Source organism: Myotis daubentonii, chromosome 13, assembly GCF_963259705.1.
Source record: "Myotis daubentonii chromosome 13, mMyoDau2.1, whole genome shotgun sequence".
NCBI classification, from domain to species: domain Eukaryota; kingdom Metazoa; phylum Chordata; class Mammalia; order Chiroptera; family Vespertilionidae; genus Myotis; species Myotis daubentonii.
Genome location: NC_081852.1, coordinates 49,284,961 through 49,311,995, shown reverse-complemented (window position 1 = coordinate 49,311,995; position 27,035 = coordinate 49,284,961). Strand labels below are relative to the sequence as shown.

Here is a 27,035-nt window from a genome sequence, read left to right as displayed (position 1 = left end):
AGAATAGCTAGTTAGTATCTAAAATATGGAAGCAAATTATTGACCAAAGCATTCTGGTTTCTTGGGTATCTTTGATCCATGGAAATTTATCACATATTTTCAACACTATAAATGCTAAAACATCCAACGTATAGCCCTTATTCTAGATACTTAGTTCACATTTCCTTATTACCTAATGTGGAGACGAGTCACTCACTTACCCTTCCAAATTCCTACTCAGCGCTGGGCAAGAGATTCATTACTGTTGCGATGCATCAAACAGCATGCTCCTAAATAATAATAAAAAAACACACAAAACAAATAGAAACCAGAAGATATGTCTTACTGATTTCCTCTCCTGTTTTTATTTTTTTCTTCTGAAATCTTCAAGACATGAGTTGGCACTACACCTCTACCACTCACTGGGACCTGAGGTCAGACTCAAAGTTCATATAGATACCCAGACATCTGCTCAGAAATCCTGGCCACAAACATTGGGATGGGAAACTTTGATACTGATTCAAATAGTTCATCTAATAAGAGCTCATAGAAAATGAGGGATCATAGAAAGTGATTCCGTAGATTAAACTATTGTTATCAATTTCACATGCCCTCTGTCAACAGGAATTATAAAGCCACACCATTTGTCATGTAACTTAGGAGTGGCTTACACCACAGTAGGCAGAGTCTATTTCCCTGGATCATTGATGTTGGCCATGGCCATGTAGTTTTCTTTAGTTAATGAAAAGTAGGTGACAGGTAAATAGAGGGACCATTTTGAGCCAAGATGATAGAACATAGAGTATTCTGCTGGTCTCACCTGGAATTCTGTAATTCACCATGAAATAAAACATACCCTGGAGAGCTGCTGGTCTCAGAATGATGACAACTCACTGAGCAGACCTGAAGAGACTGAAGCCTGCATCCAAGCTAGCTCAGGAGACCTCAGTCAGTCTCTACTGAGCTCAGCCAAACCAGCCAACCTGAAGACTTGAGAGCAGAGCATAATATCTGTTCTTATAAGCTACTAGATTTTTTTTGCCATGTAGCATTATTGCAGCAATAGTTGGCTGATACAATAGATAAAGAAAACTGCCCAAAGAAATCTCAGACAGATATGTAGCTTTGATGTACAAAAATACATTTATTTTCAACAATTTCAAAACCACTGTCTTTTTTATACAGTAGAAATATTCAAATGGAACAATAAAACCAAGAACAGTATATGTACATATACTGTATATATAGATATGACTCATGCATTTGTATTCCAGTGTGTAGTACAAGTATTGCAATTGTCTGCCCCATTTAACCCTTGAAACAAAAAAGCACAATCTTGAGAAATACACCTACTCCTGATGTAAGCTGCAGCCAGTCAGATTTCTGTGAATCACTTTCTCTCAGGGTCTCATAGAGAGAAATGTGAACAACATCCTACAAAAATCAACAGGGAAAAATTCAGCCTTTCCTCCCATATATATATACAGTATATCATTTTCTAAAACAGTGTGCACAGGCTGAGCCTGAAAATAAAATAAAATAAAATAAAATAAAATAAAATAAAATAAAATAAAATAAAATAAAATAAAATAAAATAAAAATGCTTACAGCGTGGCTTAAAGTGACCCTACTGAAAACAACTGACATGTATACATGTGTGAAAGGGCTGGGGTGCTGGAAAAGAGAATGCTGGCCTTGGAAGCCACTCACTCCAGAGGCAAGAACTATCTTAAGGGAACTGAAGGCAGACATTTGACTTTAAGGAAGGTGTGTATATCTGACAAGCAAATAGCACAGCTTTGCTAACATCATCTTTGACTAATATCATTAAAGACTAGACCCCTATTTGACCCACCGGATTTGCATGGACTCGTGATTCCACAAATACCACCTCCCTCCCAACCTCTCTAACTCCTCCCATGCCACGAGGCACTCACTGGGCTTCACCTACTGCCCAGAGGACTAACTTTAGCTAAGAACAGCCCAATAATTCCCCATAAACATTATACATTTCTTTGGAATCCAACCAGGAAGCAGAATCGTTGTCATTTTCAGATCCACTGCCTGGCTTCCTTAGAGAAGAGCATTTTCTCAGGCTGATATCCTCAATGTTGTCCTTTTGGAGGGAACCCATGTACGCCCATCTGGATCTCAGTTTGAAGTCTCTAGTGGGCTTCATCTTGCAACTTCTTCCATGTCACTGATGGAACAATAAGACTCCATGTTCTACGATGTTACTATAGTCCTTCCTTTACCAATTGTCCCAAAGAAGCCCCCCCACCCCCCTTATATACATAAGTAGAAACCGGCTATGGCATGGACACAGAGATGCAAGAGTTAATTGTGACAGACAACTGGAGAGCATCCAGAACCCAACACATCAACCAGGCCTGGGGGTTGGTCAGCTCTGAGGGTGAGTGCATAAGCCAACACACGCGTCTTTCTTTTTTCTGTTTTCTTTTTTACTAAACATTAAATTATTTCTCAGGAAATAAAAAGCTATTTACATTGTAATTATATACAATAAGCCATCGGTAGCCTCACTATTGACATGCACGAGGCAGGGCCTCTTTCACAAAAGTGTGCACGCTTCTTGCAGTTATGTCCACTCCCCACCAACTAACCTCCTGCACATCTAACTGGGAAATGGTTTACCTTTTAGGGAAGTGTGCTGGTGGGGGGTTTGTTGGTGATTTGGGGGGATGGGAGGTTAATGAAAAGCCAACCCAACTTTAACAGTAAAAAGATAGAGAGACCCACAAGGGAAAAGAGAGTCCTTGCAGAATAAAGCAAGAAGGCTATGGGAAGATATGTACTTTGCCCATAGCACAAATATAGCCATTTATTCTATTTGATCTCATTTCAATCAGTTAAGAATGTTTTTGCCTCCCAAAGCTAAAATCTGCCTGGTACTTATGAAGGGGCCCTTGGTAAACAAAGGGTAAAAAAGACATTTTCATTTTTCCCCATAATAATAGTAATAATAAAAATTAAAAAGTCAGAAAGATGGTTGACCACGTGGCTTGTTGGTATTAAACACTAGTGCAGTTGGGAATCTCCTTTGTGCTTTCGCTGTTTGCAATGGTGGCAATGCCTCCTGCAGGGAAGAGAAGACAGGGAGAAAAGGATGTAAATTTCATCAGGGCAGGAGTCTTTGTTTTATTTTTGCTAAATACCAAGCCACCCTGAACAGGTGCTTAATATGCATTATTTCATAGGATACCTAGATATTCTATCCTATCAGCTCACTGGTTCACCTCCTCTATATTTAATGTTTGCTACCCCCTACACCAGCACACAAGGTAGAAGCAATACCTTGCCATCTTATACTCTACTAATAACTATAGTGATAGCCAACGTGCACTGAACACTTACTATGTGGCAGGCATTGTGCTAATGATGTAATATCATTCCATTATCACAACAATCTCAGAAGGTAGGTACTATTATTCCCATGTCACAGATGAGGAACATGAGGCACATAGAGCAAGTAGGATGGTAGACCAAGAGGATTGGCTGAGCAAGAAAATGGACCTGGGACCATCTAATGCCAGAGCCTATATGTGTGATTATTAATTAGGACATATGATTCTTTTGCTCTAAAGGAGAAAAAGTCCAACAGTGATGGATAGTTGGTCTCATCTCTTCCTTACTCTTGATCTACTTTTAAGGGGAAAAATTCTGCCAATTTCAGATGGGCCAGAGGTGGTGGGAAAATTTTCAAATATGTCTATGTCATTGTAGCCAGTTCTAGTAGTATCTGAAGAGCAGGCCCAGTGGGTTGGCTGACCTAGTGTCTAGAGGACAGAGGACACAGCACACATACCTATGACCCGGGTGTCCAGCTCTTTGTCCAGCAGTTCCTCAGGCTCGGTGAATTCACTGAGTGTGATTTTGGGGGCGTTTTCACTTTGGCTCACTGACCCAATCATCTCCTGCTCCTTGTCATGTTGAACTTGAGCATAGATGTTAATCCAGGGGATTTTCCTACATGCACAGGAGCAAAATCACATTATGATCACAGGGCATGTGAAAGTGGATATTTGGAAACCCTTGATGATAATCAGGGGGAAGAAGCTATTTAATAAGACAGGCCAATGTCAGGAAGAGGGGCTGCTCACTTAGACACTGGGGTCATGAGGCCAAGAGACATAAGGCCAGAGACTCAGATGCCCAGGGGACATATAAGCCACAGAACTCCCTAAGGAATGCACCTTCTTCTGAAGTAAAAACCAAGCAGGTGTAAACAGAAGGGCAATGCCGTCCATCAGGTATGCACTAAAAGCCTTAAAACATGTATCCATTATTATGTGTTTAAAGGAGCTGGACTTTGAGACTCATAAGGTTATATCAGTGTAAAAAGACATTTTTTCCTAAGGTTGCATCAGTTTAATTGGTCTTCTTTATGAAAAGCTACAAAATAAAGGACATATAGCCATTGCTATTCTATCCAGAACACTATTCATAGGTTAAGTACCTTAAGTACTTCCATAGTCAGTTTCCTCATCTGTTCAATAGGAATAACACTAGCTTCCTTTTAGGATTGTAAAGAGGATTAAAGGAAAGATTAAAAGAAGCTAATTAACTTCCTTCAAAGACACAGAAGTAGTGGGTTTACAAGGCAGACAGGCTTGAGGTTAGAGGAGCTGGCAGGTTTCAGTGAAAATCTCAAAGAAATCATCTCTTGACCCCATCTATTATCTCCTGACTCACTGTGTTCCAGCTTTTGTAGCCTCCTTTGAATTCCTATAATCCAGTGCTTCTCAAACCATTTGTGACTCTATAGGTCTGGACAGGATGGGCTGAAATTCTGCATTTCTGCCATGCTCCCAGGGGATGCTGATGCCATTGGTCTGAGACCTAAACTTCAAGTTGTGAAACTCTAATACATCAAACTCATCCTCATCTTGGGGACTTTGAAGCAACTTTTCCCTCTGTCTGCAACACACCTCCTTCTACTCTTCTCATGATACTGTCTTTCAGAACTGGGCCTACATGTCATTACCAAGAGGTCTCTCCTGACCACCCAACCTTTCCTCCTATAAATGTAATGAGACAGTGTCTATGAAATAAATGAATAGGGTGTTGGTTTAGGGCGATGTAACAGGCAATGTTTGTTGATTTGCTTTCTGTCTTTCTAACTAGACTAAAAACCCAATGTTCATACAGCCTGTGTTTTTATCTTAACTTCTATATACTTAACTTAGCACAGTACTTGTCACATGGTTTACATTCAATAAGAATTTGTTGAATAAATAAATAAATGACCTCAAATCCTGGGCTCTTTCTATTTTCATATTATGTTCTCAGACAAAATGATGACATCTAAAAAAAAATAGAATACTACATCTAGAAGAGATCTGTCTACCTCATTAAATGAGGAGGAAATTGGACTGTTGTACAGACATTTCAGGAAGCTGATTACTGGCACAGATGTTATCAAAACTTGAGACATCTGACATCCACCCCAATCTAGAACATTCTGTGCCTTTCTAAAGGAGAGTCACTCTGTTGTCCTGGCACCAACCAGTAATATTTTCAAACTTCTACATTCTCCTCCCAACTCCAACCATTAATGGATATAGAATGTAGGGATACTTAATAAGGCGTTTCTATATTTATTTAAGAAGGAAAGATCCAAAAGATAACCTTAAAACATGGATAGTTTCTACCTTTTCTTTACATTCAGTTTTCATGTCCTTAATGGTTGCTTTCCATAATTAAGGAAAATGTCCTCCTGACTCATACTGGTCTGAACCAGTTAAACATAATTTGCAAGAACCATGACTGAACAGATTATGTGAGGCAGCGAACCTCAGGCTCTCTAAATGTGTCCAATTAAAAACTCATGCTGGCCCCTACTTTCTCATTTAAATAGAAATGTAGCCTAGTGACTGAGATTTCCTTTAATCATAAAAGTACATATTACTCATGAACATTGGGATCAACTGTAATATTTATTAGGTGCTGGGGGCAGAAAAACCATTTCGGATCATACAAGCCTATATAACTTCACCCCCACCCTTTCCTGCTCTCCGAATGATATCTGTGAGAATTTGAATAAATTTGCCCTAAGAAAGTTCGCCCACTTTATTTCAGTCTCTAAAAACAGATTTTTTCAACATTTTTAATAGATGGTTGGAAGGAAATGAATTTTGTTATTATTTTCAACATTTAAAAATTGTTAAGTTAGTTTTCATTTCTTAACACAGCCACTTGTATGCATGTTCAGAACCTAAGTCAAAACTGAACTCAACAAAGAAACATGGGAAGTAGGTTTAGAAGCATTTCTTGGGCTACCCATTCATATACATTTTAATAAGAGCAGTAAGATGGATCAGCCCAAGTGACCTCTAAAAAACTTCAGTTTTTATTTGTTTGCTTCAACTATGATAAGTGTTAGGAGCACCTGGGAGACAATTTAGAGAAAGTGAAGTAGGCTTCAGATATGATGAAAGCCTAACTGAAAAAAAAAGTACCGAAATAAATATAAAAGCACAAAAGTTTTGTTGTATAATCAGAAAAAAATAAGAATCTATATTATGGAAAGGAGGTCTTCGTAGGCAGAGTTTTCAGGAAATAAAAGTCATCTCATAATGATTTTTAATTATATTGCTTAAAATGTCAGATAATATCAGTTCTATACAAGAATTAGATCAAATGTGAGAGACAGGGTGATATTTACTCAGAGGAAGCTTGGGGCTCATGGTAACTCTATTCTTCCCCTGTTAAGGGAAAACTTGGGATCTTGAGATCGTGGTTCAGTGCCCCGGCACACAGAAGTCACTCAATGGATGTTTGTTGAATGAATGCATGGTTTAATGAGTTTGTGCTGGGGGTTAAAGGAAGAAAGTTTTGGGTCTGAAAACTCAGCATGGCCAGGGATCTGGAAACAAAAACAGAATTGCCCTTTCCCTACACTGTGTTATCCAAGTGTTGACTAAGCAGGTGTAGCTATTGAAATTTAAATTAACTAAAGTTAAATAACATTTAAAATTCAGTTCCTCGATATTAGTGATGACTGTGTTGGACAGTACAGATTATGGAGCAATTCCATCGTTGCAGAAAGTTCTTTGGGACAATAATGCAAGAAGCAAAGGAGACTCTGGAACTCAGGGGTGAGAACCTGACCCTCCATAGAGCCATCACTGGAGTCCCAGGTGATAAGGAGGAAAGGAAACCAAAGAAATAAAAAAAGATCCAACAAGACCTCCACCAAAGGCTTGAACATTGCGAGGAAAACTTCTAGAAAAGGTGGTTAAAAAAATAAAAATAAATAAATAACTGCTGATTGGTAACTCTTAGCTGACTCTGCTGTTTATCCAGTTTGTCTGGTGTTTGTTAAATGTAGCCTTGGATGCATGATTCACTGTAAGGGGCATAGAAAGGGTTGGTTGCTATCTGAGGACTATAAAGGGAATAATTCAGAGATGGCACTACCTGGCATAGATCCGAGTATTGAAGTGTATGCATTTAGAGATGCCTACATTAATGAGTTGGCTGTCTAGGGAGTGTAGCAGCATTTATAAGAGAACAGAAAACTTTCTAAGTCATAGGATAAGTCTTGCTTTAATTTGGAGACATCTGACACAAGTACTTCTCTGCAGGACTTCTATTGGCCCTTGGCCTCAGCTATGATGAGGTTCTAGGGGCCAGAAGAACAAATGTAGCATAGTTGATCTTCAAGCCCCAGCAACCACCAGGCTTCCACACAACCAAATCCTTGATTGAACGAAAGTGTGCTTTGCATGTCACTGGAGTACATCCATAAATGGGCATTGTCTTGACTAGACTGTTTCTATGTTGAATCTTTGCTCTCTCTACTTGCAATATTAAAGAGGTTTCCCCATTTTCAAAGAGAACATGCAGGTGGGCTGACACATCCTCCCTCAAGTGGACATGAACTCACATACTGTTCTACAAATTGAGTAGTAAGGGGAATCTCACTCTGCTTTTCTGGTGGTGTTGAAGGATTCCTACTGTTTTGTTTAATTGTGAGATGGATATTGAGTAAAACTGATATTGTGAAGCCTGAGATATACATGAGAGGAGTGCTGAAGGGTGCTGGGGAGCCCTAGATGGTTTGGCTCAGTGGATAGAGCATCAGCCTGAGGACCGAAGGGTCTGGGTTCAATTCCGGTCAAAGGCACATGCCTGGGTTGTAGGCTTGATTCCCAGTGGGGGGCGGGGGTGTGTGCAGGAGGCAGCCAATCAGTGATTCTCTCTGATTATTGATGTTTCTATCTCTCTCTCCCTTTCCCCAGAATATATATTCTGGGGAAGGAGTAGACTGAAGCACCTTCAACACTGATCTCTTCCAAAATCTAAAATCATCGTGTTCAGTACCTGGAAACACTCACAGGACCAAGTATGCTTTCAAACCTCATTTGATGATATTCCTATGAAGTACATTTCTATACCAGTAATATTTTTATGAGCCTATTATGTGCCAGTTTGTGACACAGAAGGCACCTCTGGAAGGCATGTTTCTTTTTATCTATAATAATAATAACATAGATTTGTTGATTATTTAGTATGTACTTGGTATAGATATTTACATTTGAACTATATGGCAAGCCTATAAAGTATTATACACTTTTTTATAGATGAAAAAAACTAAAATAGCTTAGAGAGAAAATCTAATTGTCCCAGGTTACAAATAGCAAAAGTTAAAATTGGGTCTGTCTTATTTCAGAGCTCACACTCTTAACTAGTCCACCTCTTGGTAGAAATATTACGTTATCTAAATAATGGTAAAGAATTATTGATTTTAATTTCATGTTTTTAATAAGTATCCTATTATATCACTCCTCTTGTGGCCTTCAAATATAATTTCTGAACACATGTATAGTTAGTTTTTGGGGTTTTTTTTAATCAATTTCCCTTTAGACACAGGAAAGGAGTGATGGGGATATTTTGAGGTTAAATATTTTCAGCAGCCAATTTAAATAGAGATACTGTACAGCTATTGCACAAACTAAGAAAATGGGTATGTGTGTGTGTGTGTGTGTGTGTGTGTGTGTGTGTGTGTGCGTGCTCTTGTACTTGTGCATACAAGATTTTAGCTGAATTTTCTCTATCCACCCTGAATGATTGTTAACTTGTAGAAAAAGATATCCTGGATATTTGAGACCTTATTTTAGAAAATTTTAGGTGAAGTTTGAAAACTCCTTACACTTCTTTTGAAGAAAATAAATTGATTACATAAACTACGCCTCCATTCCCTAACTCAATATAGTTATAAATTAGATAGAGTTCAGATTTTTAAACTTACTCCCTGACCCTCAACCATTCCCACTTTTCCCCATTCCCCAATAGAGCTTCAAGGAGAATTAATATCACATAGTTGGGAGGAGTTTAGGAATGTTAGTTATAGGAAGAATCAACTCCCATGAATCTAGCCCCAAGGGTAAAATTGATAGTAGTGCATACCTTTTAAACTTGTAGATCAGAAACACAGCCAGACCAACAAACACCACCGACAAGAGCATGAGCATGGCTGAGCTGCTGCGCCCAGCACTGGAGTCCACCAACGGAGCTAGGAGGGAAGAACATGCTCACTTGGAAGCTATTAGCTGAAAAGCGAGTACCCCTTGGAGCAGGGGTCCTCAAACTACGGCCCACGGGCCACATGCAAATACAAATATTGTATTTGTTCCCGTTTTGTTTTTTTACTTCAAAATAAGATATGTGCAGTGTGCATAGGAATTTGTTCATAGGTGTGTTTTTTTAACTATAGTCCGGCCCTCCAACGGTCTGAGGGACAGTGAACTGGCCCCCCGTTTAAAAAGTTTGAGGACCCCTGCCTTGGAGAAAGGAGGCTAGCTGGGTTCCATCTGTATATCCAGTCTCCAGTTGCCCTGCACGCTATCTGGGCACGGGATCCCCAGTTTCAATGACAAACTGTATCCCCCATCACAGCCTCTTCAGGAAAGTAAATGCCTCTGCTCTTCTGGGAGAGATTTGCTGCTCTCGGTATAAACTGAGCAACGTGTGTTCAGTTAAGGGGAGTAGAAGGAAGATGTGAAAGTCTTTCTCTTAGCCCAAGTGTCCGTTAACACGCTTATAATTGGCTCATTGGGAACTTTGGGTTAAACACTGCTGCAATGTTTCAGTCTCTTCTTTTACACTGCTCTGGTGAAACATTGCTGGATGGGCACATCTGGAATCTCCGCATCTGAAAACTCTTACAGCAAAAAGGGACATTTAGCAACTAGGCTCTCTCAGAGATCCAGCAGTGGATGCCCAAAGGAACATGTCTCCTTTTATTACTTTTACAATCAACCAACTAGAGTTGATCACCGTTTCAACCTTAACTTCCACATTGTAAATAGAAGGGAGTTTTAAAGTAATTTCATCTGGCCTCCCAATGAACATTCATAGAATTCAAAAATCCCAGAAACTGAGAGAGTTTGAGGACTGCTTAATATAATCCTGACTGTTTCAAATTTTTAAAAAATTCAAGGCCCAAAGAAATTGTAGGTTTTCTCCAAGATCATCCAGGGATTCAATAGCAAGGTCACTTCTAAGAAAGTCTTCTTGCCACTTCAACAGAAAGCCTTGAGAAAGATGTAATTAATCTTTCTTAATCCTCACCATGCAAAAGAGCCCTGCCATAAAGCCATTTTCCAGGAAGTTATGGAGAAGTATTTGCTGACTGTCTCCTCCCTCTTCTCTCCAGAACAGATCACCATACCCACTTCCCCCTGAATCCCAACAGGCACTCACCTAAAGTCAGCTGTGTGACATACACAATGACTTGAACCCCTGGCTTCAGTTCAAACTGGACCAAGTTTTGGTTTAGAGCATTAAACAACATCTCCACGATCTAGGGGAAAAAAAGAGAAAGGCTTCATGGGAAGGCGTGACATGTGACAATGCTCCCTCATGGAGGAAGTAACCAGGGTCCATAGGCAGGAAAATGACCATGATCAATCAGTGGACAGGCTATTGGGACATCTTTATCAATTTGGGTCTCCCGGAGCCCTGTGAAGCCAAAACAGAAGTCGGTATCATTCGCTTAGATTGGAGAGGATAGTGAGACAGAAAGCTGTGTCCAAAGTCTCCTAGCAGATTCAAGTTGATAATAGACATTGATGTTTCATTCAACTCCTAGTTCAGTGCTCTTTTATTCATGCCTTTTAACTTACCATAGAAAAACCTGTGGTGGGGTCCAATGAAAGAAAGTCAACCCATCAGTAGTTCTTTAATCTGATCAAGCAATACCCACAGGGTAGAGAGGTCCCTGCCAGGATTAAAGCAGACACATATACCCCACCCCACTCCTCTGCGTTGTTTTCTCCCTTAGAGACAATGGGAGGCAAACATCAAAGCAGAAGCTGCCTCCTTTTTATGGGATAATTTTTCCTCTTTACTTCTCCCCAGCAAGTCTCAGAACACATAACATCGATTTAATCACTCTGTAATTCCCACATGGAAGCACAGGCAGACTTAGGCTGCTGTCCCTAACACTTATCTCGCTGTACGCGCCTTAATACCACAGCTGCTATTCGTCACTGTAATTACCTATTTATCTAAATGGATGGATATTGTAGCTTCCAAATATAATTCACACATGCCACTTGCTATTTCAGAATAAAGAGGTCTTGTAAAAGTGATGTATGCATAAGCTGAATTTATTTTTGGCCAAGTTAACTGTGCAACCCTGAAATGCAAGGATCAATTTCATTTCCCAGAGAAATGACTGCGATGACATCTATGCTGCTTGAGAAGGACTGAGGATAGATGTGGGGATGGGGTGATGGCCAGGTGAGTAGCAGAAGGACGTGGAAGATGTTTATACAATGATTACCTCATATGGGAGCAAATGTGTTTGATTCATGCCCATTTTTAGCAGCCTCATTCTCCCTTATTTTCACCTTTGACTTGGTATCTGGGGAGGCAGGGAAGGGTGAAGCAGAGCACAGACATCAAGGCCCCCATGGAGCAGGAGTGAGAGGGAGAAGCACGGGACTGGCCAACTCCTTTATTTCCTGGTCCGTGTGCAGATCACAGGAACTACATGCCCCTTTGGTAAGGGCAGTAAATCACAATCTCATTGGGAAACACAGCTTCCTTAGTCAAAGCAAGCTGAGGCAATCCGTCTCTCTCCAAAGAAACATGTTCAAAGCAGTTCCTGTCCCCTCCAGAAGCAGAATGTAGATGACCAGGATTTTGAAAGACAAGAAATAGAGAAACTCAAATTCCTCTCTTTCTTACGCACATCCCTCTCCTCTGGGACAAGTCATTGGGTGGGAGATAAGTTGAAGGACTGGCAACTGTTGGAAGGAATGATGCTGATTGCTCCAGTCCATGTGCATCTATGTTGATTTGGGGTTAGGCTGATTATTCTTCCAAGCTCTGAGTACTGGCGAAATAGTGACAGGCTGATGGGCCAGTGGGGGAGAGAACCTGTCTCCCTTTTTGGCTGAAATGAACTTTGGGTCCTCTTAGAATGTGAGGTACAGGCAAGTGTTCTAGCCAAGTTTGCGTTCACTTACTTGTTCTAGGTCCTCTTCATTGCCTTTCCGCCTCTCCGTCAAGTTCTTCGGGGGGAGGATAAAGAGCTCTGCTGAAGTTGGGAGGCCAGGGAACACAGCAACCAGGATCTGGTCTTCCGGGACACTGGTTACCTGCAAGCATGCGGAGACCAAAGAGTGAGGTCCCAGCCTTCCCCAAGTCAACAATAAGGAGCAGAATATTCACAGATATGTCTTATATATGTGCAGTTTTTGAAAAAAAAATTAATCATGACCTGAGGATATGTTTTTATTGATATTTAAAGAGAGAAGATGGGAGAGAAAGAGAGAGGGAGAGAAACATTGGTGCATGAGAGAAACATTGATCGGTTGCCTACCATTCATGCCCCAAATGGAAATTGAACCCAAAACCGAGGTATGTACCCTGACCTGGAAACAAACCCCCAATCTTTTGGTGTATGGAACGAGGCTCCAACCAACTGTGAAACATAGCCAGAGCTATAAGACATATATATATAATATATATACGTATATATATTATATATGTATATGTATATATATATATATATATATATATATATTTTAAATGCAGCACTTCATCATAGGTTCCAATAGACTCCAACCTTTCTTTCCCTGGTCCCCTAGAAGTGCTTAGTTTCACTACCTCTTCTGCTCTGACTTACATCTTTACTGAAGCTAAAATACTATCATAAGTGATTTTCAAAGTATTGTTTGCTAGGAACATTTGCAAAAGCTCCCCCCATATTTTGTTTTTCTGCACTTAGAGAGTTCTGGCTAAAACATGAACAGACTGGCTGCAAATGAGAAATAAGAACTTATAAACAAACATGGGAAATGCAAATGAAAGAAAAAAGCAAAGCAGCACTGGTTTTCACTTACTAAAGCAGGATTTTTTATTAACTTAAACTAGCTAATATTGGTGAGGCTTCAATTAAGAGGTCCCCTCATTTGTTGTTGGCAGCACTAAAAATGGATACATATTGTGCCAATTTGGTTTTCAAAAGACTTACTTGGAGGCCATAAAAATTTTTATGCCCTTCATTCAATAACTTTAACTTGGGGTGTTTGTCCTACAAAAATGATCTCAAATATAGGCAAAAAGGGGTATAGGAAGAAAGAAACACTCATAACTTTATTATAGCAAATAAGTAGAAAAAGCGCAAACATTTGAAAAAAATTAAGGAAATAAATGATATCGTCAACCTGTTAGTGTTACTCTATCATTAAGATGATAATTAGTACCAAGCCAACATGGAGAAACACTTATGCTAGCTGCATTCTAATCTATTTCCTTCTATTTCTTTGGTTACAACTCTATAAAAATAAAAATGTATAGGAATTAAAAAGCAAAACAAGACACTAAATGTTATGTTAAGATGCTGAAATGATGAGTTAATTTTTCTATTTCTTGAGTGTTTGGGAAAAGGATTATGTTGCTTTATGATACAAGCTTAAAAGTAAGCTTCCGTCTGAAAGCAATTTCTTGAAGAAAACAAAACTCCAAGTTTTCCCCCTGTAGAGAGGATTGACTATTCTCTCCTAAATGTCTTTTATCCAGAACAATACTTCTAGTGCCAATCTAAATATGATAATATAGTTTTTGTTTTGATGGAAATACCCACCTCCTCCCCTGACTAAACTCTGCAGGAAGTGATCTACATCTCAGCCTCTGGTCCTAACCCTTTCCAGAACACCATCCCACCCCATCGCTGGGACTCAGTTCATGTCCACGGTGACAGATGAGTACATCCACCTTTTCTCTGGTCACTTCTATTGTATGTTTGCCAAGACATTCCCGGGTGTTTTGTGGACACCCCATTTGTTTGAAAAATGCCCGACAGAGTAGAAACTCAATAAATAGTTGCTGGATTGAACAGAACTGGATGGGTTAGTTGTTTCCCATTTGATTAGCACCAGAACTTGGGTAAAGATTGGAGTTAACGCTCAGAAATGTGACAACAAAGAGTGAGAGCGTCAATTTGAGAAGAAGTAATAAGCAGCAGTCAGATCCTAAAATATCCACCAAGAAGAGAGGCATCCCCTTGGGACCTGAGTGGGCTTTGCCAGAGACCTCATGTCTTGCTGGAAGGTGTGATCCCTAGCAGCTGGAAGCCTTGGTACCGAAGGACATGGAGCAAGAAAGTTTTATCCTAACCAGTCAGAGGAAGCAACTCTCCAGGGACTGGACTGAGGACAAAATGTAGAGATTCAACCAGTGGAATGAAGTGGCTGAGCCTGTGCGTGCTGTGGCTGCTGTGACCCTTTGCCCTACGGAACTATGGTCTTGGGGAGCATCAGTCAGTTAGGGACCCTGGAGGGACCTTGGAGCTATGTGTCTAAGGTCAGTTAACCTCATCCAAACAGACATATGAGTGATTTGTTTTGTGATATTTAAGACCGAGGGATCAGCTGGCATGGCTGTTTATTATTTACTAGAGGCCCAGTGCACACAATTTGAGCACCAGGGCGGGAGGCAGGGGGGGTGGGAATGGGGGAAGGAGGTCCCTTAGCTTGGCCTGCACCCTCTCACAGTCTGGGAGCCCTCTGGGAATTCTGACTGACGGCTTAGGCCCACTCCCCCCAGGAGCGGGCCTAAGCCATCAGTTGGACATCCTTAGCGCTGCTGCAGAGGTGGGAGAGGCTCCTGCCACCACCATTGCACTAGCCAGCTGTGAACCTGGCTCAGGGCTTCTGGCTGAGCGGTGCTCCCCCTGTGGGAGCACATTGACCACGATGGGGCAGCTCCTACATTGAGCATCTGCCCCCTGATGGTCAGTGCACGTCACAGCAACCGGTTGTTCTGCCATTCGGTTAATTTGCATATTAGCCTTTAATTATATAGGATTAGGATTATTATTATAATTACCAAGTTATGGATTTAAAAGCTTGTATATTTTTAATAAATACAGTCATACAAAATTCTGGAAGTTGCAATCACAGTCATCCAAGAACAGCCTAATTTTCATCCCTTTCTATGAACAATCTCTTTGTAAAAAGATTTGAGGTGAAGTTCATCCTCTGAACAATTCCCTGCAGGAATGCTTGTATATTGTTCTCTTTTACTTACTTGTCTTTCTTTCTGTGAGCTCCTTCTGCTTATCTGTCCCTGGAGCTTTCTCCTCTGTCTTGGGAGGCATCAACATCCATACCTGCCCTGCCCCCACTCCTCATATGAGGAGGGGGTAGGGGGTTAAGGACTTCCAGAGCCTCAGCTCCCACATCTCTACCTCAAGCTGTACTTCTGCTTGATCTTAAAATCCATATTTTCAGCTCTCCTGGTTATCTTAACCCAATTGTTTCTCATGTCCTCCAAACTTGTATGGAAGATCAAATCATTATTTTTCCCCCAGTATGCTTCTCCTATATAGTCCCCACCTTGATTAATGGCAAGGGCATCTCTTACCTACCCTTCTAATAAAAAAGAGTTTCCCTCCTCCTTCTCATCCACACTACATATTATTGGCCACCAATTCTATTGTTTAACGTCCCAAATAAACGTTGAATCTTTCCTCTTCAGGATTTTATTATCTCTGACTAGAATAACTGTGGTAGTCTTATAACTGCTCATCTTTTGTGAAATATTTCCCCCACTCTATTCACTTCCCACCTTAGCAGCCCATCCTCTGTATTGCCACCAGAATAGATATTTGAAATATAATTCTATAGTCAGGATTTCTCACTAAAATAAAAAACAACACATTTCACACTTGCCAGTACCTATGAGAGGCACTTCAAACTCCTTCTAGCTTCTCAGACTCTTCACAAACTGACTTAACCATCCTAGCTCAACATTAGCCACACTTGCCCTTAAAACCTAAAGACTGGCTACACTATTCTGCCATTTTCAAATGCACTGTGCTCTTTCAGTAGTCCATGGCTTCGCACATGCTGTTCATTCTTCCTGAAAGATAGCATCCATTGTTAACTACTACTTATCCTTTAAAACAGTCCAGGTATATTCTCCAAAGACCATTCTCATAGTTCATAAGTATTTATTGAATCACCAATATGTGCTAAGCCTGCACTTTTCTGAATAAAGTGAATCTCACTTCTCTCCATGCTCTTTGATATGCTGGTATGCCTCTACCATAGAACTAGTTGCATGTTAGAACTGACCATGTTTTATTCATTTTATTCTAATACTTAGCTCTGAGCAAAGGGTTCATAAAACCCTTTCAATATTCTCTAAGGCAAATCTGACTTCAGTTAACTCTATACAATCTACTGGCATGCTCTATTTCCTGGCCTGTAGCCTTCTAATGGCTAACAGTGGTCTTGGAGTCCAAGTGTTTGATTAAGAAAACCCCTCTGCGGGGGTTGGGGGTGGGGTGGGGGGAAGAAGCCAGCCAAGTGAATGATAGTAGTGTAGACTCAATGAGTGGTCCTCATTATTTCATAAAAAGGATCAAGCTCTTATATTAGAAAAAACTTGGGATAAATATGGGGCCAATCTCCATCTTCAAGCATCTCTCTCTCTCCTCTCTCTTTCTCTCTCTCTCTCTCTCCCTCCCTCCCTCCCTCCCTCCCTCCCTCCCTCCCTCCTTCCCTCCCTCTCTTCCCTTCCACCCCACCCACCATCCCTCCATCATTCCTTAGCCCCTTCCATTTTTCCCTCTCTTTCTTTTTAGAGAAAATCCTAATCAAACTATAAAATGGGAGGTTTTAACCCAGGAAAATGTGTTGTGGAGGAAACCATCTGGCTCTTTATTCATAAAGATTCCAGAAAATATAAAGTCAACTTACTTTAACCAGAGCTCTCTTGATGACATTGCCAATATCTTGTCTCCACTCTGGAATGTCAGGGTTGTGGTAATCCAGGTTAGGAGAGAATGATAACAGCTGGGACTGGAAGTATTCTGCAAGGAGAGAGAGTGTGTGAGTGAGACCAAGAGAGGGTGTAATAGGTGGGAAGACTCCACAATCACCATGCTATAGAGAAACCATCTGCTCTTTCATGTAGCCTCAACTATACTAGTAATTTCTTCACTCCAGCCTGTTTCTTGGTCTCTGAAAAGAGTGTGGGATTTGATGACTGGAAGTAGATTTGTGCTCCCACCATCTTTTTCTTAGTTCCTAAGATCTTAAGCCCTTCTTGTAAAAGAATATTACCTGAAATGAAACATACGTATAAAAAACCCAGGACAAGACTTTTGCTACTGTAGGTGGTATCATGCAGAGCCAGCAAGAAAGCATTAAGTTGGGCTTAATGAGGAGAGAATATTGTGCTCTTCTTTCATTTCCTTTGTCCATCCTGCTAGCACTGCCTCCAGGGGCTAGATAGAAAGTTGATACCCTGGATCTAGGGTGTAGGCAATGTTAAACTTCTTTACCTGGTTGGTGGGTACAAGGCTTTGTTCACTTTGTGGTAATTCATAAAGCTAAGACAATTATGATGTATACTTTCCTATATTATATTTACACTTAAATACAAAGTTTTAATTTAAAAAATCGTCTTGGTGTCCCGTGAGAGAGCGTGAGCATTGAGTTTGGAAGAGATATATGAAAGGCCAGAGGAGCTAGTACAACTTTCTATAAAAACCTTGAAATAGTGACTATTTTTAGGGGCTTGAGGGAGGTTGTGTGGGATTGTGGTAAAAGGACAATTTTACTTAAAATAAATTTAAAAATGAAGAATGGTTCTCCAGGATTGAGAACTGGATAGTAGCCTCATTTACCACTCTTCTGCCTTCCTTCAACCTTACAGTCTTAGCCTTATGTTCCGTCTCTGCAGCCAATGATGTTAGCATCTCTACCAATAAAACAACAATAACACATAGGTTGTATGTAGCTCATCTCAGGGAGCATAAGATGACACCTCCCATTTTGAAATCACTGGTCCTGATCTTCACAAAGAGTGGGTGCTGCATGTGTATTGTAGATACCTCAATAGGACCCCAGATCTAGATGGTTTCCTGATAGTTTTTCCAGTTAGGTTTCATTTCAACTTCTGATAAATCTCTCTCTAAGGAGACCATTAGGTTTTGATGCACACACATCCCAGAAGACAACAGATGCCTGTCTGTGCCCTGCATTTATTTAGGAACAAGGTAGGAAAAAGTTTGGATGCCCCTTGATGACATACATCACTTTCCCATGGCCTGGTGAATTTCCAAAGCAGTCAGCAATTGTCACTAGGGTGGATTGGCTGGGTAGAAAGAGGCATCACAATGACTATTTTCAGGGCTTACCATGAACTGCGATGTCTTTTGTGTCCTGGATGAGGGCATTCCCAGCGGCCACCTGAACAGTGATGGTGTTGGTTCCCTCTGCAAGGAACGTGAAGGAAATGCTGCTGTCCAAGGTGATGAGGGGCTAAAAGGAACAGAAAGACCAATTTAATCCTCTGTGGGATATGAGATTTCCTCCTTCCTGTAAATCTCAGATGGTCACACATTTGCATAGCATTCACATATCCCAGGGGATCCTAACTTAAGAATGGAAAAAAGAAGATTACACAGCTTCCCCAAACTGTGATTATACCTTATATCCAGTATCCAAGAAGAGTATTTATAAAGTCTAAATGCACTATACCCCTGAGAGATGGAGCTACAACTGGACACTCTGGATTTTGCATGTCATTCTATTCCTTCCCCTAGGGCAAAGGAAAAGTGACTTCTGTAACCTATTCCTATTGGCTCTGGAAATAGGAGATCATTCCTCTCCTCCAATATTCCATGTCACTTGTATCTTCATCCTATTTTCCATGAACTCTAGACTATTCAGAGAAGTGATTGCATTTTAATAACTTCTGTATCACCTGCCCTTGGCATACCATCTTCCAGATAGCAGAATGTATCTGTAAGTTGGATGCCAAGGCATACTACTAGCTTTTTATTTTATTACATCTGTGCTTTTCACTGCAAGCCACTTCAATATTTTTAATAGGCAGAAAACATATCCACATATATGTCTGCGACCATTTTTTAAATCCTTTTGTTCTTTTTCTGTTTTATCTTCCTTCTCACAACAGATGGGGATTTGCCTAGGATAAAAAGAGAAACAGAATAACATTTTCCCCTTGCGAATTCGGATCTTGATAAAATCAGATGCTTATTGGAGAGAAGAGAATGAAGATCTTAAGATTAAAGTGTCGCTATTCAGTGGCCATGCTGAGGTCCACGCCCTGTCAAGCCCTCGGTGTGTGCAAGGTAAGAAACAGGAGGAGGCTTCTCCAAAGCAGCTCAAAAGAGATAGAACAAGCTGAGGTGAGCAGACTCCCTCTCCTCTCTGTTCCAGGACAACACTGGGATGGAGGAGAATAATGTTGGGGGTGCAGAGAGCTGCCCTTGAAGGGGGTGGTTGTCTGCCAGTGCTCACACGGCAACCCCATGCATCTTAACTGAACATGGCTTGGATCTGTGGGCCAGGACCTACAGAGGCTCAGAGATGCAGCTTTCAGAGGGCATCCCTGATGCAAGACTGGGATTCCTTCCTAGCTCAGAATTTTCAACTGGGCCTCTAAAATAATAATTTGATTTCTTCTGCTTTAAAATTCCATAGATCCATTTTATGACCAGGATGATAGCTAGAGTTTGGCAGGATTAAAGATGTTGCTCTAAATTTTTGACACTCTTTCTTTTTTATTTGCTGAATGAAAGAGAGAAGTTGAATATGGAAAGGGATATATATTCTCCCCTTTAACTAAGAGTAAAGCCTAGAGTTCAAGCATTCTTCCCCATGCATATGGCTCTATGAGGATACACACCAGGGTGTGGCCTTATGAATTAAACAACAACGTAGTACAAGTCGGTTCTGTGAAGTACTTTTTCTTCAATGGGACAATAGTGGCTGTTTAGTGTCCTGTGTTGCAAATGAAGCTGAAGTCAAGTTGGGCTCAGCATAGCAATGTCAACCATGGTGGCAGAATAAGAGAAAAAGAGGTCGCCTGTCCCATAAAAAGAACAGAGATATTAAACTCTGGCTGGTTTAATGAATGACCTTGGGTGAAGTTTCTTCCCATTCTGGTCCTTAGTTTTTATCTGTTAAATGAAGGGCTTGGTTTAGAAAAGCTGTGAGGACTCATTCAGCATCAAAATGGCTTTAGACCCACTTTCTACTTCCTACTGGTCAACCCATTGGGTTTTATTTGCCAACTGCTTCATCACCTTAGAAAAAGTTCAGTTTTACAAGAAATTGCAATAATTATTTCTAAAGTACTAGTACTATTTTACATTTTATGACTTAGAAATCTCACTCTTGGAAATTTAATCAAGATAGAAAATACAATAGGGTGGTAAAAGTCTGGGATGGGATGGGAATGGGGGGATGGGGGAAATATGTAATATTCTCAACAATAAATATAAAAAAGATAAAAGAAACTATGTCAAGAAAGAAACAAAATGTTCATAGCAGTATATTCATAACAGCCAGAAACTAAAAACAGCCTAGGAGAATTTATCAGTAGAAAAATAAATAAAGAAGCCAAAGTAAAGAACAAGTTTTGATGTACATAATAATATACATGAATCGCAAAACCATAAGAAGTGAAAGAAACCATATACAGGGGTGAGCAAAGATAAACTACAGCTGTTTATCTATAAAATATAGAACATAACTATAAATAATAAAAGAAGAATGAATGCTGTGCTTTGCATACTGTCAAAAAATTAACCTATTTATGCCCACCCCTATTATAAAATAATTCATATTCATGGAATCATTTATATGAAGTTCTAGAACGGGCAAATCTAATCTCTGATAAAAAAAATCAACAACAAACAGTGGTGGTTCTGGGCACTGGGAGTGGGAGTTGACTGAGAAAAAGCATGAGGGAGCTTTTGGGAGTGATAGAAATACTTCATATCTTGATAGAAGTTTGGATTAAAGGTAATGCCTTTGTCAGAGCTCAGGAAGTATATACTTCAAATGTATGCATGTAATTATTGGCACATTTTATACCTCTATGGGGAGGGGGTAAATGAACATTGAATTATTGTTAATGACTTGCAAGCTAAAGCATTTAGGACAAAGTATATACGTGTATGCAGTTAACTTTGAGATGGATCAAAAATTAATATTGATTAATAGATGGATAGAGAGATGGACAGATCAATAGACATATGATAAAACAAGCATAGTAAATGCTAATGGTAGACTACAGGTGGTGGGTATATGGATGTTCACTATAAAATTATTTCGACTTCAGTGTATATTTGAAGATTTTAATAATTTAACATTGGGAAATAAACAAGAATAATCAATGCATTTTCATTTTTCTTGATTCCATGAATTACTCTCTATGACCAGGACTATATTACATTGCCCTTCTGTTTTGGTGACTGCCCTCAGCGATCTCTCATCTCTTCCCATCTCTCCCACCAGGATATTTTTCTCCCGTAAAAGTTGGGTCTTCAGGAAGCCATCGCTACCTCCATGCCATCTCCTTCATCTCTCGGTGGTCTGCATGGCCCCCTCTCCTTTCTCTGCACACTCCTCGTATCTTAGACCCAAGTATTTGGTATGGCATCCCTTTCTGAGGGGACTGAAATCCCTCTTACCCCAGAAGATTCGATCTTTCCCCCATATAGCTGCTTCCCTAGGAGATCCAGGGGCCGAGCAAAGACACAGGGCAGCAGGACAAGGAAATGTCACCTGAAGTAGGAAGGAGAATGGCATCCCACCATCCCATAGGGCCCTGTACCATAGCAAAGAGACTGTGCTAAAGGCAGCACGCAGTGTGGCAGGCCATAGGCTCCTGTGCTGGGGAAATGGCAGGAGCTCATTTAGTTTTCCAAATTGCTTTTGTTTTCCATCAGCTGTTATGGTATCATGGCTGCTTTCACCTTCCTTGAAAAGCTGGAACACTCTACAGGATCCTTGAGCTCCTTGTGGGCCACTGATAGCTAGTGCCCAATGTTAAATTAAATCAAGTATTTAAGGTTCATTTACAAAATCTATTAGGCAAGCAGATGCATTTATTAAGCCAGACCTCTGTTAATCCCAGCAAATCGGCCTTTTCAGAGCCTCACAAATCCAACAGGCGGCCAGAAGGCGATTGACTTCTCTATCTCTGTGCTTTGTCCAAGCTGTAGGGCCAGCCCACTGCGAGGCTGCTTAGAATAATACCTCACGTCCTGCCTAGGCTGTGGACTACATCCCTGCCCACAGAGAATCCCTCATGCGAGACAGGTCCCCTATTACCCACTGGGCCCAGCAAGAAATCAACATGCAATGATTGAACCTATCAGCGAGAGATGTGGAACTGAGTGACTACTTAGTTACAAGATTTCCACTGGACCAATGAAACAGGGAACTTCAGGGAAATCTTTGGATGCAGCCTATACCAGTTTTCCAGACACACTAAGACTTAGTGACTAAGTCAAGTTAATATTAAATATTATGTGATTGTCACAATTTAAATGTATACCTTGATGAAAATGGCCATCCAAAATTGAACAGACTACGCAATAAATATACTTAAAGCCTTCAGCTGATTACATAATAATGTGCAAAAAGTGCTTATTATAAAAAGTGTAAAAGGCAGAATATGTAATTTGGGTATACTATGATGAGGATTATGTAAAATATCTAAAATACACACAAAAACAGGGAGAAATAAGGCAAAATCATATGTGTAGAATATTATCTGTGACTATGGTATTAATGTGGAAATTTATTTTTTGGGGGGAAAAAAAAGTCCACACACACACACACACACACACACACACACACACACAGGCTCAAAACTCTTCAAAAGTATCTCAGTGTCTAAAGTTTCACTGTCCATGAACCTGATTCTAGCTTCCATTATTCTATCCTAAATTTGAGTCTTTATGACAAAATAAAAAGCATTCATTTATGTAATTGAAAGCCATGTGTTATCTAGCCTTCCCACCTTTCATTTCATTCTCTGGTTTCTGCATACATGTATCCTGTGTGTTGTCTGAATCTGTCTACACAGAACACAACCATGCCCAAAGCCTTTACATGCAAATCTCTTTCCCTTCTCAGTTCTGCCTCAGTTCTGCTGCTCCTGTAATGCCCGCTTAGGACAAACTTCACACAGGACTCATTCCATAACCAGCAAACTCTGTGTCCATCACTTCCTAGGCTGCTGGACTGGGCCAGGAATATTACATCTTTAGTATAGTGCCTTATCTGTAGTATCTAATTACCTTACAATATTTTTAATATCTATTATCTTAGAGTACCTATTCTTAGATGTGAACCTCATAGCCTCAACTACAGATTATATTTCTTAGAGGCAACGATTGGAATCTACACCACCTTACATTCCTCAAAACATGTAACACAAAATATAGGCTCTTGAAAGAGCTACTGATTCAATTCCACATCTCTCGCTGATAGTTTCGTATATGAGCCTATATTAGGATTTCTGGAATGCTTGCTTTCTTCTATTTCCTTATATCCCACGTTTGCCCACCAATCATTGCATGTGTGTTCATCCTGCTTTCTGTGTAGAATGTAATTTCCTGGAAGGCGGAGGCAATGCTATGTGGGTTCTTTTATTCCTAAGGGCACCAAGCGCAAGGCTAGATATAAAGGAGTGGGTATTATCTGATTATTATTGAGTGATGATTTAATTCAACCTGTTTAATTCACCTAGTCACAACACACACACACACACACACACATGAAAATGCCTTCCCAAAGTATTAGCCTATTTTCTCTGTAAAATGGGATTACTCTTTATCAGAGATGTTCCAATAAATAAAATAGTATGTATAAAAGGACTAATACAAAGCAGTACTAGGAATAAAGACTTAAAATTAGGATTAGCTCCTTTGAAAGATCAGTTTGCTAGTCAAAGGGGATGAAATGGCTCTAAAAGCAGAGCACTCACCACGACACCAAAGGCACTCATCATTTGTCAGCCAAAGATGGTGCTCATTGGATTAATTACTGGATACTGTGGCCACCTTGATGTGTTTATGGCATGGTGCTAGGAAAAGCTCTGAAACTGTATCTCTTTCAAATGGACTGCATAGCCGTTCTTGGAGGTGAGAGGGAAATCCGTGGAACCAAATCAGATTTGTTCCTGAAATGGAGAGGCTATTGATGCAAATGATGAGCAAACCCAACAGTGACTGGCATTTTCACGTGATTAGGTGTGTTCTAAGAGCTCTACAAGCCTTTCTTGACTCTCAAAGTAATATTAGGGGATAGTTACTACCACAATTAACTCTGACACTACCATTAGTAAGCTGAGGTCCTGAGAAATTATAAGATTTAACTGAAGGCAGACAGCCAAGAATGTGAGTCTGGACTCTAACCCACTTTTATCTTATTTCAAAATTACTCTATTCTAATGCCTCTTATGTATTAGCATTCTCTTGATTCTTTGGGAACAAAAATAAACCAGTAAGACCTTGGAGATCTTGGTATTTGGGCAGCACTTCATGCTCACATTTATAGATGAATAATTCCTAACCAAAGAATTGCCTCACATAATCATAAATTTTAAAAAACTATAATGTCTTTCTATAATTTAACAATGTCCCTCTCATAATATGGCATTATATAGATTAGATAGATAGATACTTCAAATAGTAGCCCGATGTTCATGGATTACATATTAGTATCCTCACTTTAGAGAAAACAAACAATGAGACAGGTGATTTGTTCAAGCTAACAAAGATAATCGTTAGAGAAATTGAAACTAGGCTCTCCAATCCCTTTGTCCACTTTTCTGTTTATTTATCAAATATGTATTAGACACTGTCTGATATCTCAGGTATTAGAATCAGCATTTGAGAAAAAAATGGTAGAGAAATACTGTGTGTTTGCTTCCTTGTGGGCTGCTGAGTAAATCGCTGTGTTGATATTGACCAAGAACTGCACCCCTCGCACACAGCAGTTTCTCAGTAAAAATCATCAGTAAATGAGCAGTAACAGAAAAATAAATTCCCTGGCTTGACAGCCAAAACCTCACATCATCACAGGAGAAATGAACTTAAAATTCTTCTCACTCTCACTTTCTTTGCCCAAATGATGTTTTATTTTTCCTTCACCCTGCATGACTGCTGGCTTTTGAGGTAGGATTGTAGGGTCTGTAACCTCTATGGAATGGAGTGATGCAGCTAAAGCATCCTGTGGCTAGGGGAAGGGGCGGTATGTGGTAGGTGGGAGGTAGGAGACCAGGGTTTTAGGTCTGACTCTACAATCAAGCAGCTGTTTGACCCTGCAGTGCTCATCTCACACAGAGAGCTGCACTTCTCTATTGTACTAAGCAGGGATCTTCTGAAATAACCTTCCTACCCACTGCCTGGTGAGTAATAGTCCCAGAAATGCACATCATCAGTAGCCTAGGCTAAGGAATGGACCTAAGAAAATACAGCACAAATAATGCAAAGAGAAAAGGGGCCTTTGGTCCATGAATCTAGTTCTATCTTTTATCAAGTCATTCTAATTCTCAGTTTTTAAGACAAACTAAAAAGCATCCATTTAGTGAATACTTAGTGTGTGCCAGGGTGACACACATTTTCTTACTAAGTTTGCACAACAATCAAAATGGCATAGGTATTATTATTTCCAATGTGCAGTTGAGTGAATTAGCTTGGAGGTCAACTATCTCGAGCAAACTCGCATAGCCAGCATGTAGCAGTGCTGGATCCTAACCCGGGGCCCTCTGACTCCTGTCAGGTAGGGGCTGAAATTCTCCTCGGCCATCCTGAAACAAGCAAACAAAAACAGCATTGCCCCATTCATGTTGGAATCACTACACCAGCAAATGAATATGTATTAGCCCTTTTCTTAGATATTCAGCATTTCCAAGTCTGATAGAATAGCTTTTTAAAAGTATTTAAAAACTAAAGGTAGAGACCTAAGATAAGCAATGCCAATTGCTGGGGTCCAGCCCCAGCGGGTCCAGGGGTCCCCAAAGATGTAGACGGAGTCGTCGAAGAAGGAATGACACGGAGTCGGCGTTTAGTTGATCAGCAGCCTAGCCAGGATCTCCAGCCAAGTTCTGGTCTGGGTCTCCAGCAAAGTTCTGTTTCAGATCTCCAGTCAGGTTCTGTGTCCATGTTCTCTTGCTAGGTTCTCCAGCCAGGTTCTGTCCAGGTTCTCCAGCCAGGTTCAGTCACCAGGTTCTAGTCAGGTTCTCTTGCCAATTTCTGTAGTCAGGTTCAGTCCAGGATCTTTTGCCATGTTCTCTCCCTAGGTTCTGTCTCTAGGTTCTGAGGCCAGTTTCTGTCCAGGATCTTTTGCCATGTTCTCTCCAGCAAAGTTCTTCTGTCTCTAGAGAATGTTCTGTGTAGGTTCTGTGCCTAGGTTCTGTCTCTCTTGGTTCTGTCTTCTAAGTCCTGTGTTCTAAGTTCTGTCTCTTTCTATCTTGTTACAACTGTATTTATACCAGTTGATTCAATCCTATCAATCTCTATTACAAAGGTTAGGGCGTTTCTTATCTCCATTCCAGGGAGTAAAGATTATGTAGCTTAAGCATGATTGTTCGTAGTTAAAGTGATTAATTACCCGCCTGGCACTTAGTTGAGGGGTTTTATTCCCTCCCTAACTTCAGGGGAAAATTCCTACCTGGGGAAACAACCTTTCTCAGAGAGGAGACCTTGGTTAAAACACATAGTGCCAAGAAGGTGA

At 40.4% G+C, this 27,035-nt stretch overlaps 1 protein-coding gene across 1 annotated transcript in view; it reads right to left on the bottom strand.

Moving 5' to 3' along the window:
- Window positions 1–2,257: 2,257 nt before the first annotated feature.
- SORCS3 (sortilin related VPS10 domain containing receptor 3) overlaps window positions 2,258–27,035 on the bottom strand; it is a 521,399-nt gene continuing 496,621 nt past the window's right edge. The window contains exons 21-27 of the mRNA XM_059661336.1: window positions 18,668–18,791; window positions 17,223–17,335; window positions 12,480–12,611; window positions 10,708–10,807; window positions 9,412–9,517; window positions 3,806–3,966; window positions 2,258–3,076 (exon numbers count right to left, since the gene is read on the bottom strand). Coding sequence (XP_059517319.1) covers window positions 3,012–3,076; window positions 3,806–3,966; window positions 9,412–9,517; window positions 10,708–10,807; window positions 12,480–12,611; window positions 17,223–17,335; window positions 18,668–18,791 — 801 coding nt within the window. The 3' untranslated portion in view covers window positions 2,258–3,011. The remainder of the gene's footprint in view (window positions 3,077–3,805; window positions 3,967–9,411; window positions 9,518–10,707; window positions 10,808–12,479; window positions 12,612–17,222; window positions 17,336–18,667; window positions 18,792–27,035) is intronic.